Genomic DNA, 13,661 nt, shown 5'->3' on the forward strand with positions numbered 1-13,661 from the left:
CAGTTTTTTCTTTAGGGAACATTTGATTCTGCAGGTTTTTACTACCTGGCTGGCTTTTTGAAATTCCTCTAATTTATTTCTAAGTACATAAAAGCTGCTGTAACAAAGCATAATGAAAGGAAACGTAATCCAAATAAAGCACTATTTAACAGGCTATTTCTACTCCATTCAGGTTTTATTCAATTTTAAAACACTAACTTTAGGGGCTAGAAGAACTAGCATGAGAGCCTCTAATGACAATTAAAAAGTGGGCTTTGGAGATTAAAACCAAACCTGAAACAAGTTCCCTGGCTTGTTTAGCTCCTCTGGCTCAACTGTAATGCCAAGGCTCACCAGCCTGGACTATCATTCCTCTCTGGGTTTCTCTGACTGCAGGCAATTGCCCTGCTACAGCGAGATCTGTAGAATTACTGCTAATTACTCCAACCGTGATTCTTATCCTGAGAAGTGATGACAAACAGCACTGGGCAGACGCTCAGGTGCATGGGGACTAACTCAAGGTGTCTTGCCTCTGTGCTGTCTCACACCCAGCCAGGAGGTAGCCCTGGGATGCCAAGTTGACAAATTGTATTGAACCTTACACTGAGAAAGCTGTGGAAACACTAACGAGTCAAGTTGGTGTCTTGTACCCTATAACTTCTCAGCATTGGTCCTCAGATGACCACACAAATCTCCAAATATTTCCAAAGCAGTTTGACTGTCTTGCTAGGAGCCTGAGAACAGTCATTTAGTCCCTCCAAGTCATTCTCATCTGATTCAACAACTTTCCCACAGTGTTTTGGCTGTACTGTGTTATTAGGGGCTGTACACAATGCTGAAATCTCAGTTCTGAAGCCTGTTTTTGCTTAAGTTAGGAAAAAAATATTACTCCTTCCAAGTAACCCCATCCACTCCTTCCTCCTGCACCTGCCCCAAAGCCTTGGAAAACGTTTTAAATTGGGGGGAAAAAAAACCTGCCAAAATAATTTCATGTTTTATCTGCACTCTGTAAAGGATACAACTAAAATCACTGACCGCTGGGAACAGAAAAATATAGTCTTTTTTAATGAGTACTAGGGGTTAACTTGTTGCTGTGTAAGTCTCAGACACTTTCACCAAATGTTTTTAATTCTTCTGTAAATGTGTCTGGAATAATCAATTCAGCTTCATATTCAGGCAACAGGTATAACAAATCCCATCAGCATATTATTTCAAATAAACACATATTCAAAGTGAAAGCTAATGCCATGGCTGAGCTCCCAGGACCAGTAACGAGCACAGAACTTTGAAATTTAGGGTATCTGAATTTAAGCATGTTACACTCCCATTAATTTGGTCCTTTTCTTCCAACAGAACAGCCAACAGTATTGGCTCTAACGGAAATCCCTTTTCTACCTGTCATATAGCCAGATAAACAATAAAACTCCCTGAGAGCAGTCCCTGAAGAAAAAAAAAAAAATCAGTCTGGGGAGTTGAGGTGATGTGCAATATATTGCCTTTCATCAACTATAATTAATTGAAAATAGTATGAAAACTTCCCTAATGTCAGCACGCATAATTGTTAACAATTGTTATTAGAAGATGAAAAGAAATGCTGTGTCAGGCTGAAATATCCCAAGAGTTCATGTGTATCATCTGCATATATAATGTGAACTTACTGTGCCAGACCTTTTCAGCTCTGCAAAAGTACAACTGGTCTAAAAATAACTCTGGCTTGTAAAAAGTTTGATGTTTTGGCATAGATATGACAGGAGTACACAATCGCTAGTCAGCTCTAGATTGCTCCAGCAAAAACGACAAATGTGTTTAGATAAACTGTGGAAAGCAACAAACAACCACCATCAAAGGCCATGTTGTGCTTTCAGACAAAAAAAAATTCAGGTTAAAACTTGTTCTTCCTGCTTCTGTCCCGCAGCTGTCCATCAAAACCAGCTTTCTCCCTGCGGTCTATCAAATATTTCCCTCACAAATCAATTTTACACATGATCAGCCCATACCCCTACTGAGCTGAACCTCCCCGTTAATTAAGTGAAGAAATTACCATATATATTATATTAATGCAAACATCATTCAGCTAGTAATTCACGGCTGATCTGGATAATGGAAAGGTTGAACACCCATTAACCCAAGCCAACAAAATGGGTTGGCTGAGAAATTCTAGCAGGTCTCATGTGACTCTTCCCTCTAACTGCAGCTCTGCGGTATCTGCTATTGTAATAATTAAAATCCTCCCGGTAGATCAATACTGGAATCTTTTTATGGGAAGTGCCCTGATGGAAATGTCTCAAGGAAGCTGGGGCTGTGGAACTCTGAAAAATTCATTTTTTTTATCTGACAATTATCACCACACTGCAGACTAATTCAACAGTGCACCCCTCTCACTCTGCTTTGAATGCACTGGAGATTGACATCTAAAAAAACCTAACATCTCATTTTAACAAATAAAGGCACTATTTCCACATACAGTTTGGAATTATCAGCAATCATGAAACCAGACAAAAAATTAATATACATTAAGCACTTCATCTTCTGATGGCTTCCTCTGAGTCTCAGTTATCGCAGCCTTCTCCTCATTTCCTCTCTTTGTATCTTCCTGTATTGATCTCTGCCTTTTCATCTCTTGAAAAAAGGGGAAAGACATGTAAAATTATTATAAAGCTTGATATTTATGTATTGAAATGTGGACTTACATTATCAGGTTTTCATATATTTATTGTTAAAAATTATTAAATCATAAGATGGGAAAACAGGTTTTATATTTTCTCCTACCTGGTCTGCTCTCCACGTATTGACTGAAAGACTGGAGCTGAGTTTTTCTGATGGTAGAGTCCTTGCTGAACACAACGGGATTTCTAAACCGTTCTGCTGCTTTTTGTAATCGCTCAGCACGATGTTCCTCTGTTCCATTCTGCTAGGAAAAAAACCAGACACACAACAGTTTCTTTTGTTTACAAACGGGAAGACACGAATTCGAAAGGTACGTTTCGGTGAGGGGACAGGACACAGCTTTTGCAAAGAGGATTTCACAACTCAGGCTGCGGTTTATATAAGACGAAAGTATCAGCTGTGGAAAAAAAAAAAAGGATAAGAGTGATTAACTTTTCCCTTTTTTTTTTTGTTTTGTTTTGTTTAATGTGTGGTGGCAACGACTGGCTTTTTGCTACGTGGGCACCCTCCTGCAGGAGACTCTACTTACTTAACAGCCAGACCTATTAATTGTGACCGGCATTTGCCAGCGATGCCTATTTTAAACAAAAAATCACTCCTTTGCAACTTTGATTTGCCAAGCACTGCGCATGCTGCTGCCAAGTAGCGGCGTCTCTACCACTGAACACGATCTGTATCGTTTTAAAAGCATGTTGCCTTTAGCCTGTCTCCCTGCCCGGTAAAGAAATCTGTCATTTTCTGTAGTCCCACAGACTTGTATGACAAGAAGAACTAGTTTCTAATTTTATGCCCATTGAGATAAACCACTAATGCTGGATGAAGGCTAAAAGGTAGGATTATAATACTACCCCACTGAACTGCATTTCATCAGCTATAACTTTCCAAAGCCAGATTTGTAAGTAAGCCCTTTACAGCTAAGGAAACTACAATTATCTTTTCCAGGGCTTCCTATGTTAATACTGGTAACAAATTCAAATGATTCTATCAACACGAAATATCCCAGAAGACTGAACCACCGCAGTGTGTGGAAAGTGCAGATACCGAGGTGCTGTGTACCAAACAAATATTTCATTTTATACCTAATCTTTTATTATTTTTATTAAGTGTTTTGAAAGTAAATAGGGAAAGGCTAAGATGCATGACTAATAGCTAAGCCTGCTGAATGCTGAAACTGGTTATCAAAAGCTACCAAGACTTTGCCCTTCCTCTGCATTGAGACAATCAGTAATGAGGGAGTTCTCCAATGGCCTATTCTCTAGCCTCAAGGAGGCCGGGGATACACAATCCCCAAGGGAAGGTAACAGTTTATCCTTTTCCACAAACACAGAATGCCTCATTTAGAAACGTGTAAACTGCATTTTATTAAAAAACAAATCCACCTCAATGCCAAGAGCTCCACGAGAACAGATGGACACCATATATTCCTTATAATGCCGCTTTCCAACTCTTCCTTCGAAAGATGCACACAGAGATAAACTGTTAAACTGCACCTTTTGTGGGAGTACCTTAAAAAAAATCAACTCCTTCAAAGAAGCTTTTTATAAAGAGAAATACCATTTTTGTCAAGTTAGGTGATACCAAATTGCCCTAAGAGGTGCCCTGTGTGTCATTTGTCGCATTAAGCTTAAAAAAGTATTGCTCATAGCCCCTGGATGACTTCTCAGCTGCACTAATCGGGTGGTTATAATTCTGGTTAAATAAAAGGTGGTTTCCTGTTATTAGCACAATAACCATCTGACAGACTAAACCAGAGTCTTTACCAAAATAAACAAACATGACTAATTTTTTAGGCCTGGCAACATGCTAAAATATCAGTGTGATTAGCCAGTAAATCCCATTTTAAGAAACCTTTTTATGACTGGGGACTTCTGCCACTTTACAAATGTATTCCTCTAAGCCCACTAATTCAGTTAGCCTTTTCAATCCATTGTATTATTCTTGGGCCAGCTTCATTTTGCATTAAATCCACTGCAGAAAGCTAAATTGAACGCAAAAATCAGACTTGATCCAGGCTTCCTTTTGTTCAAAGATAGAGACCGAAAGTCCTCTGCTGCTGCCACACACTTTCATCACCAATTTATAGGAACCGACAGTGTAAGGGAAAAAGCAATGAAAGTCATTGTTTTGGGACTTCAAAGCATCTCTGTATCTGGGGAAGGAAATCCTTTCAGTCAGCAGCGCTTTCCCCCCAGACTGCAGGTGGGTGAAAAGTTATACCCAACTGGAAGTGCCCCAGAGCCATAGGGATATTAATGACATGCAGAGACTATTAAAAAAAAACCCCAAACCAACAGTAAGAACACAAGGTGTCTAATTAAGAAAATGAAATGGAAAATTGATTGGTGTGTACTTTATGCTGAAGTGGTGAACATGAAGAACAGACAGAATGACTGCATACACCACACACTTGTGTCTATTTTTCTCAGAAGCACTTATCAAGCACACAAGTATATATGTCTTTAAAGTGTACCATGGCTTAATTTTAATGGAGAAAAAAACAGCGGGTCAGGCTTGGGAAGGAATCAAATCACTGAGAGTCCAATCCTGCTCCCATTAAAGTCAGGGAGAGTCTCGCTGCTGATTGCACCAGCAGCAGGATGGAGCCTGTGCTGCATTTCTGATTTAAGTGACAACCTGAGCTGTCAGAATTGAGATGCTTCTTATATCAGTTAGTTTTATGCCAATGACAAGTATCAAGATAAAATTAAAAAAAATGAAAAATGTGTTGATTAATCAACAGGAAAAAAGCTAGTGCATTACAAACTATGTAACTGCACTGCCATGAAGATTTTCTGCATTTCTTACTGTGAAGGATTTGATAAATCATTTTCCTCCTCACAAAGTACAAACCCCAAATCAGAACACACAGGTACTGAGACAAAAGCATTAATCAAAACTTACCTTAATGTCTTGCTCTGCGCTATCAGTTACAGCTTTCTGAGCAGCACTGGAGAGTGAATTTGCCACCTGTGGCTGAGCTTCTAGGAGCTTCTTCAGCTTCAAATCCACCAACTTACTGTTTTGTTCTGTTAAATATGCAAATACCACATACAACAGAGTGAGATGCATTTAAATGCAGAGTTGCTACAACAATGTAGCAATTTAAAAGGTAGATTTAATTCACTTTGCTATCATTTCAAACTAAAAGAATAAAAACTGGAAGGATTTTTTTTTTTTTTTCCAATTCAGATTGGCATAGACTTGTGTAATGGACACAGAAAATTCCCAAGTTTTCTCAAAAAAATACATGTAGCACTCAGCTGAACAAGTAAATGTGCTTCAAGACAGTAGATGAAAAACACAGAAAGCAGACAATGTTTACTTTAAGTTACTTCCAACCTGTACATTCCTATACTTTAGTATAAAACCACACTTAGAGTCATCTATTTTAAGATGACATATAACAATTTATCACCTATTCTAAGTACTAATAACCCCTCAAGCTTAGGAACTACTAATTCATCCTAAGGCTCCTTGGCACAGCTCCTCAATGTTAAAATTTCAGAATCAAAAGACAGCTTTCTAGTAATATTTTACTATGATTTATAGAAAGTATTGAAGCTGGGAGAGCTGTAAAACGCTTCATACCTTCATCGAAGGGACAGATTCAAAAACTGACAAAGCCCCCATATTTTTTTTCATCAGTTTTAGCAACTTGGATCAGAGCCCAAAGAAATAATAGTTGAGAATTTTACCTCCCAGTAATGCTCATCCTGTATGTGACCATCAACTATATGAATTTGTAACACACGTACACACACAGTAACCTACACATACACACGTAATAAGGAGAAAGGTGTAAATAACAAACCACGGAGCAGATCTGTGGAGCTAATCCTGGGTAGGAAAACAGAATAAGGCTGGTGCAGAAGCCCTCAGACATATATTCTACATGCAGCACCATGCGAAAAGTGGCTCCTGAATTGGAGCAAATGCAGTATCACCTGCATATATTATGCACGTACATCTGAGCCTCGGGTCAAATGCAGAGAAAATAGCAGTTGCTATATTTTCTATAAGCACAGCCTGAGTTACTCACTGCAGGCTTGTTAAGTTCTAGCTGGTGTGCGAAGTGGAGCCATGACTGTTTTGCCACAGAGCTCCTTCCAAGGTTTGGAGTGCTCCGATTCATGTTGGCCAAAATATTTTTGGCATGCTGGCAATCAAATGATGTCTGTCTCAAGCAGCAAAGGGCTGGGCTGGGTTGCAACGAAGGATAGTTTCCCTTTCCTCCGGCACACCCAGTCAGGGTGCCCTTAATTGAGGCTCACGTGTAAGTACATGCACATTCTCTGGGTTTATACATAAACATCATGTAATAACTATGACATAAGAGGTTCACATTTTATCAGATACATTTGTAGCAGCGTAAGGTAGAAGTACTGACAAATACAGACAGATGCAACATTTAAAACCAACAACTGGCATTAAAAATTAAAAAAAAAAGTTGTCTCTTCTTGAGAGAGATGGGAGGGACTAAGATTCAGCACGGGACAAATAAAGATGATCCTAATGATCCCAAATGTAAAATATCCCTTACAGTTTTATGTTTAGGTGCTCCCAGGTGATTCAGCCTTCATTAGAACTTGGTATGAATTGGCAGAATCTCACCAAAATCTGTGTACACTGATTTCTATCACAGCATTAGACTACTTTCTGTACTATTGCCCATCCTCTTCCTTTCTCGCTTGTACCACTGGCTACTCTGCAGAATGAACTGTGAAATAATGTCCCAGGTTGTTTCCAGAATGTCTTCCCATGGTGGAGATGAAGCGTTGGCTGGTGAGTTTGTATCCCTGAGAAGGTCTCTCTCAAGAAAAAAGGCCCACAGAAGTAAGTGTTGGCAAGTCACTGGGGCTATGTGACAAGAATATTCATTTACTGATTTTCTAGTTCTCCTAAAATGAACCAGTATTTATTGGAAAATTATTTGACAGGATTCTGCTCTAAATCAGCTTAATTCAAATGCTGGAAACACTAAATATATTTTCTTATGTGTTTAGAAATCCTAAAAAAAAAAAAGGACACGATTCGAGTCTTTCATTCAAGAAAGATGAGAAAGGAAGTGCTATATGCACATCACTGTCAGTTTAATTTACAAAGAGCAAACACTAAATGAAGTGTTTTGATTTAATATATTATGGGCTACACACTTGGGTCCAGCTAGCATAGGCAGAACCAAGTCAGAGGATGCTGTAAGAAGTTGTTTCTTGTACCGCCTTTATCCTGATACTGTCCTGTGCTTGCCACACTTCTCCGGGCTTGAGCTAACTTGTAGTGAGCAGAAACGCCCCAGCAGAGAAGCACAACCACACTACAAAGAGGCCCTCAGCTCTCCCGCAGGCTGCTGGTAACAGGCAGACTTGTACAGAGAACAAACTCCTTCAGCAACTCTCTACAAGCCGAGGAGCCCCTTACTGATGGGCAATTACCTTTGCGTCTTTGAAGATCTAGCTCCTTTTAAAATAAGCATCTCCCTTGTAAGATCCTGACATATTTATCATCGTATTTATCACCTGAACTCCAGTTTTGCTTGATTATTTTTGAAAGGGGAAATACCACTATGATGACTTATTACTTGACCAGCATGTGATATGATTATACAAGCATGTCTACAAGAACATAAATGCTTTAAAATGTGTTATTAAAAAAACCCTATTATTTGAACACTGTAAAATAAATAGGACTAATTCAATTCCAGTTTATACCTCCATGCCCCCACTGGAGCAACAAGGTATAAATTCGAGAGCTGGTCTTCAGGAAGGAACTGGAGGGATACCAAGTCCACATGGACACGGAGAGACACGTTTGCTCCTCTTCACTGAGCAGATGGGCCAGGATGTCAGTGCAGAGCGTGGCAGCTCTACTTGCCAATGTGACTGCTTGCTCCTCTGGCCTGCCTACCTTGCTTTGCTGGGACAATCTAGGCAGGGTGATTTCAGGTTCTTTACAAATCTGGCCTTGGGTCCCCTTCCCCATCAAAAGTAAGAGACATTTAAATCTGCCATTGTTGGAAATAATTTCGTTGCTGATTTTAAATTTTAACTATACATGAATGCAAAATATTCAAAGAGAATAAGCATTAGGGTTTAAAAGACCTGACAGGCACAAAGGAATAAAGCCATGACAGAGAGAAGCAGCACATCAGTACTCATATGATGATGGAGTGTTAGTCATGCAAAATACACAAAATAGCCATTATTTAAATTACCCATTGAATCAAGGTCATTTTCTAGGTTAGTAAGCTCATCTCCACCTCCAGTAACAGAGCATTCAGGAACCTCCTCGTTAGTATCTATCTCAATATTATCATCATCATCCTCATCCTCATCTGTAGGAACATACATTATTAAGGTTAGTATTTTCTTATGTACATGCACCGCATCACTTAAAAAAAAAAAAAAAAAAAAAAAAAAAAAAAAACAAATCATTAAATAAGTCTGGAAGGAGATTTCACTCTGTCCACTCATGGATTTATCTTTAAACTGATGCAATTCAATATACACACGGGGGGCTCTGCTGGAAACTCCTGCTACAATAAAGGTAGAGTCTCTCCCCAGCAGTGGCTGTTCTCTGTGCTGAATCTCTGGCTAACTCTGAAAATCGCATGTGCTTTTCTCCTTATAACTTGAGTCAAAATAATTTTCCCCGGGCTCCCAGTTCTCTGTAATGCAGAATGGGTGCTGAAGCCAGTATACAGCAGGTGTGGATGGGTCTGGCCAGCAGAAAGACCTGGGAGCTGTGGTCTCCTGAGAGAGGCAGCAGCTCTGAGTACTGAGTTCCCAGCTTGATGAGATTCACTACTCCTTACTTTGCACAATACATCACAGACAAGTGATCACTGAACCTTGCTTAGGTGCTAGTGTCTCCTACCATTTCTGCTACGGGGAGGAAAAGTACCACTTGGAACATCACAATTAGAAAGCACTGACCTCAGGTGCAGCAAGAACACACTCACGGATTGCTGCCTTACTGCACCACTTTGAATCAGCATTGTTTGTAAGCTATATACATTTTAAATAAAATAATAATTGTAATTATACTTCATATTTTTTATGGGCTCTTTCTACCAAGTTTCTCAGAGCAGCTTATGAATATCACTTGTAAATGAGCCCCATAATGTTTTATGAAGTAGGCAATTATTATAATTACAATTATGATGATGATGTAGGTAAATTATGGCACAGAAAGAGTAAGTAACCTGAGGAAGATCAAATAGCAAGTGCTGAATTGTGAAGCAGATCCCAGAAAAAATCCTGACTCACATTTTCAATACAGATATATAATGAAAATAAAGTCCATAAAACCTAGATTAGTAATTTCAAAGCATGCAGCTGCATTGTAGTTACTCACTTGTAAGTCTCATATCAAATGCTATCTACACTTGTTCAGACTTATATGAACATTTTTTTTATATGTATGTATGCATGCATGTAAAAATGACAAAAAAGAGAAGGCTGGAGTGTGTCTAGAGAAAGAAGACACAAATAGTAACTAAAAGAACTTGAAAACACTTCACAATAAGAAAAGGCACTAATTATAATTACAGGATGTTGGTACATAAACAAACAGGATCCTAAACATAGTATCGAGATGCCATAATCCTGAATACCAGAAGCTTGGGGAAGTTGAGACCAGGATTGGTGCTGATCACTCATCATCTGTCTTTGAAAAATCCTAAACCTCACCCCCAGACCTGAAGTTTGCACTTCAGGCCCACAACGCTGACATGAAGATCATACATGTCATACCTCTTTATCTCCACAGCCCCTACAACTCTCGTTTTAGGAGCCTGATGACTTTTTTATATGTCTGCTACTTTTCTCTAAGCAGCTGCTCCCTCAATTCCTGTGCAATTAATCAATGTCTTTCACAGACCTCTGACAATTCAGGGTAAGTCTCTTGCTATGACAGACAGGAGCAAAGAAGTTTCCATTTCAGTGTTTTAATCAACATCTGTTGTGTGTATGATAGAGCAGGAGTCTGTGAAGTAGGATCCCTCCGTTTCAGCTGACCACCGTGACTTCTCTGGGCTCCTCTCCACTAATTCTCAATGGTTCCTGGAAGAGTCAGCTTTCTTCCAAACTGCTCCAGCTTGAGCCAGATGGATAGAGAACACCTCTCTGCAGCCAAACCAGGATCTGTGACCAGAACTGGGACCTGACAGACAGTGCTTCAGGTGTACAACTGGGTGGGCAGAAACACTCAGGACTTTCTGCGACATCCTTTCTGTTCCCACTTAAATTCACACAGATGGTTCTGTGATTGGGACTCTTAGTTGTTTCAGGTAGCACAGAGGTAGGTAAACGAAGTAGAATGGCACAGTGTGATCCATCATGAAGTGGAGAAAGGGATGGGGTAAAAAGCAGACTGAGGAGAGAACAGAGTGGTAAAGCAGCAACAGTAACAATTCTGAAGTTTTGAATTTTTTCAAAGCATCTCTACTTTTTCTAATGAGGAGCTGAGACTTCTCACATGATTTTAAATCCTTCATGATGGTGTCAGAGAAATTCAGTGGCACTCAGGCCATGGTAATCTCAAACGCATCCTGGAGCTCTCACAGTGGCACACTAAAACTATGGCTGAGCTAACAGCAGCAAGGGGCCATGGACATTTGGAAGAGGTGGAAGAGAAAGAAGGACACCTCTGTGGCAGAGAGAAATCCACCTCAAGCCTAGAGGCAGGCAATGACTTTCCAAAGCACCCAACGAAGTCAGCTCCCAAGGTCAGCTCACAACTACCAGCCATCCAGCAGGATGCTGGATGTGTCAAAACAATCTAAACAAGATGACAGGGTTGAAGACTGCTGGATTCTAAGAGAATGCTTAGATCATTTCATTTTCTCTAATTTAATATAGCAAGATGAGATCAGAGGCACTGTCTTTGACATGCCATTTTAGGAAACCAAAGAGACAGGAATGTCGAAGACACCAGTTCCTTGTGTCAAATAATGACCTGACCTAGATTTAATTGAATAATGGCAGGCTTTGAATGAATATGATTATCAGGATATTAACACTTCATTAAAAAAAAAAAAATTAGAAGCATTCGTTTAAAGTAATTTCACAAATTTTCAAATATCTTTAAAAACCTTCAGATTCGTTGTTTTAAACTATTCTATTTTTTTGTTTGGTTTGGTTTTCCAGTCCAAAGTTCTTCCAGTGTACTAAAAAGGGAAGTGTGTTTAGGGAGCATGTTACAACAAGATTTTGCAATTATAAATGATAAAAAGAACAACATGATGAAGAGATAACAGATATCTTTTAGGAAAAGAACAAATTACTAGTGTGAAAAATGTAAAGCACTTGGTCTAGAACCAGGGCACATATTTAGAAGAGTACTAGAACTGCTTCCTTGAAAAGTATGTGGATCCCAGAAAGACAGCAAAGCTTTACTACGTTGTGAAGAAATGAACAGACTTAAATAGAAGGGATTAAGTCAACAACTAAATAGCACTGACCATTACCTATGCAGCCTGGACAGCAGTCTGGACTGAAGACAGGAAAATCTAAATAATTTGGAACCAAGTGGAAATGCCAGAATATTGGTGTAAAAAAGATCCAGAGGCATTGTATAGTTCATATGGATTAATATTCAGATTAAGATCAGGCTTAATTTGAGGTTAAATTGATATTCTTTTGACTTGGTTTAAGCTTGTCCACATGTGAAGGAGCTGCAGTAGACTGCATCAATTTCTAGACAAAATTAAAAAGAAACAATTTTCATAGAGAGGTAAAAGCACTGATGGGGGTTGGGTCACATTAGTGGGAGAAGCATATGTAAGCTATCACTGGAGTTGCATGAACAGTACTTGCTCTTTAGGGATGATGCCTCCAGGATTGTCTCTGGGAAATCCTTCAAGATTGTGGATATTCAGATATTTAGTTTATTTACTTTCAGGTACAGAGTTCACTTTAAGGCTACAAGATGTGACAGGAGCATCTGAACAGCTGTAAAGGAAGCAAAGGTGGGGAGTGAAAGAAATGCAGAGTCGAAATACTGGTTCAGTGTACAAGAAATCAGATGTCAGGACAAGAAAGTACAGCAGTAACTGCCAACAGATACAAATACCGCCTGTTAAAAATATCAAATCGAGGACTTAACACCGTTTTGTGAGTTGGAGTCTAAACATGATGACTAAGACTGAGCTACCACGTACCCTCCCTCCAAATCATTGCCTCAGAAGTAAAATCTGTAATATACCCTGAAAACTTTAAGCATACAAGTGCAATGCAATGCCAGCTGTCTCTCTTCAGTAAGTTTTTTAACTGTGGTACACCCTTCCAGCTTTTGTCATTCATTCCAAAATTTCTGAAAACTTGTTTTGTCTTACAGTACATTTAGATGCTGCTTCTCCCGTGTTTTTTCCCTCCCTGCTCCTCTAATACCTCTTCTGTGCTGTTCTTGTGTTCATACTCTTAAACCCTCCCACTTTTGCCTATTTTTGGCACTTTTTTCACCAAAGCCTCTTCACACTATGCTTGTCTAAACCCCATCCTCTTCATTGTTCTCTACCTCTACTGCTTACACACCACCTCCAGATCTGAGCCGCATCCTCACAAAAATGTCATCTCAAATAAAAGATGGAGATGTGCCAGAGAGTAAAGAAAACACACTACCCAAATCCCAGAAGAGTAGATAGGTGTCCCATTGCATGGGGACGATACCTAGATAAGATGTCAATTCCTTTGTCCCATTGCTGCTGGTAAAATGAAGGATATTTGGATTCCTATCTCGATACTGTCCCCAGACCCATCTCAAGGCATCTGCTTATCAGCCTGAAGCTAGTAGGACATCTAATAAATTTGAAGCTGCCATCCCAAACCCTCTGGCAGTTGGCAGCAAGGAGTATTTTCTGTCTCACATGCCAAATAACCTATGAAAAAGACTGAATTTTGTAGCAAAGGATGCTGCTTATCCAGGAAAGTTTCAACTTGCCATAGGCGTTTGAGTTTTTCAGACCATGATTAAATAAAGCCTTTTAACAGAGAATGTAGCACCAGTGCCAAAGCATG

General features: G+C 39.4%; 1 protein-coding gene across 7 annotated transcripts in view; it reads right to left on the reverse strand.

The window, feature by feature from the left end:
- Positions 1-13,661, reverse strand: part of EHBP1 (EH domain binding protein 1) — a 231,646-nt gene that overhangs the window by 31,445 nt on the left and 186,540 nt on the right. For 2 of the 7 annotated variants that reach the window (XM_026844918.1, XM_026844920.1), the window contains 4 exons: positions 8,858-8,977; positions 5,548-5,672; positions 2,749-2,890; positions 2,492-2,598 (listed from right to left, as the gene is read on the reverse strand). In XM_026844918.1, the coding sequence (XP_026700719.1) occupies positions 2,492-2,598; positions 2,749-2,890; positions 5,548-5,672; positions 8,858-8,977 (494 nt within the window). The remainder of the gene's footprint in view (positions 1-2,491; positions 2,599-2,748; positions 2,891-5,547; positions 5,673-8,857; positions 8,978-13,661) is intronic. The other 5 variants (XM_026844919.1, XM_026844921.1, XM_026844924.1 and 2 more) reach the window with 3 other exon arrangements.

The sequence above is a fragment of the Athene cunicularia genome (genome assembly GCF_003259725.1).
Source record: "Athene cunicularia isolate RWA chromosome 3 unlocalized genomic scaffold, athCun1 chr3_part1, whole genome shotgun sequence".
Classification (NCBI taxonomy): Eukaryota; Metazoa; Chordata; class Aves; order Strigiformes; family Strigidae; genus Athene; species Athene cunicularia.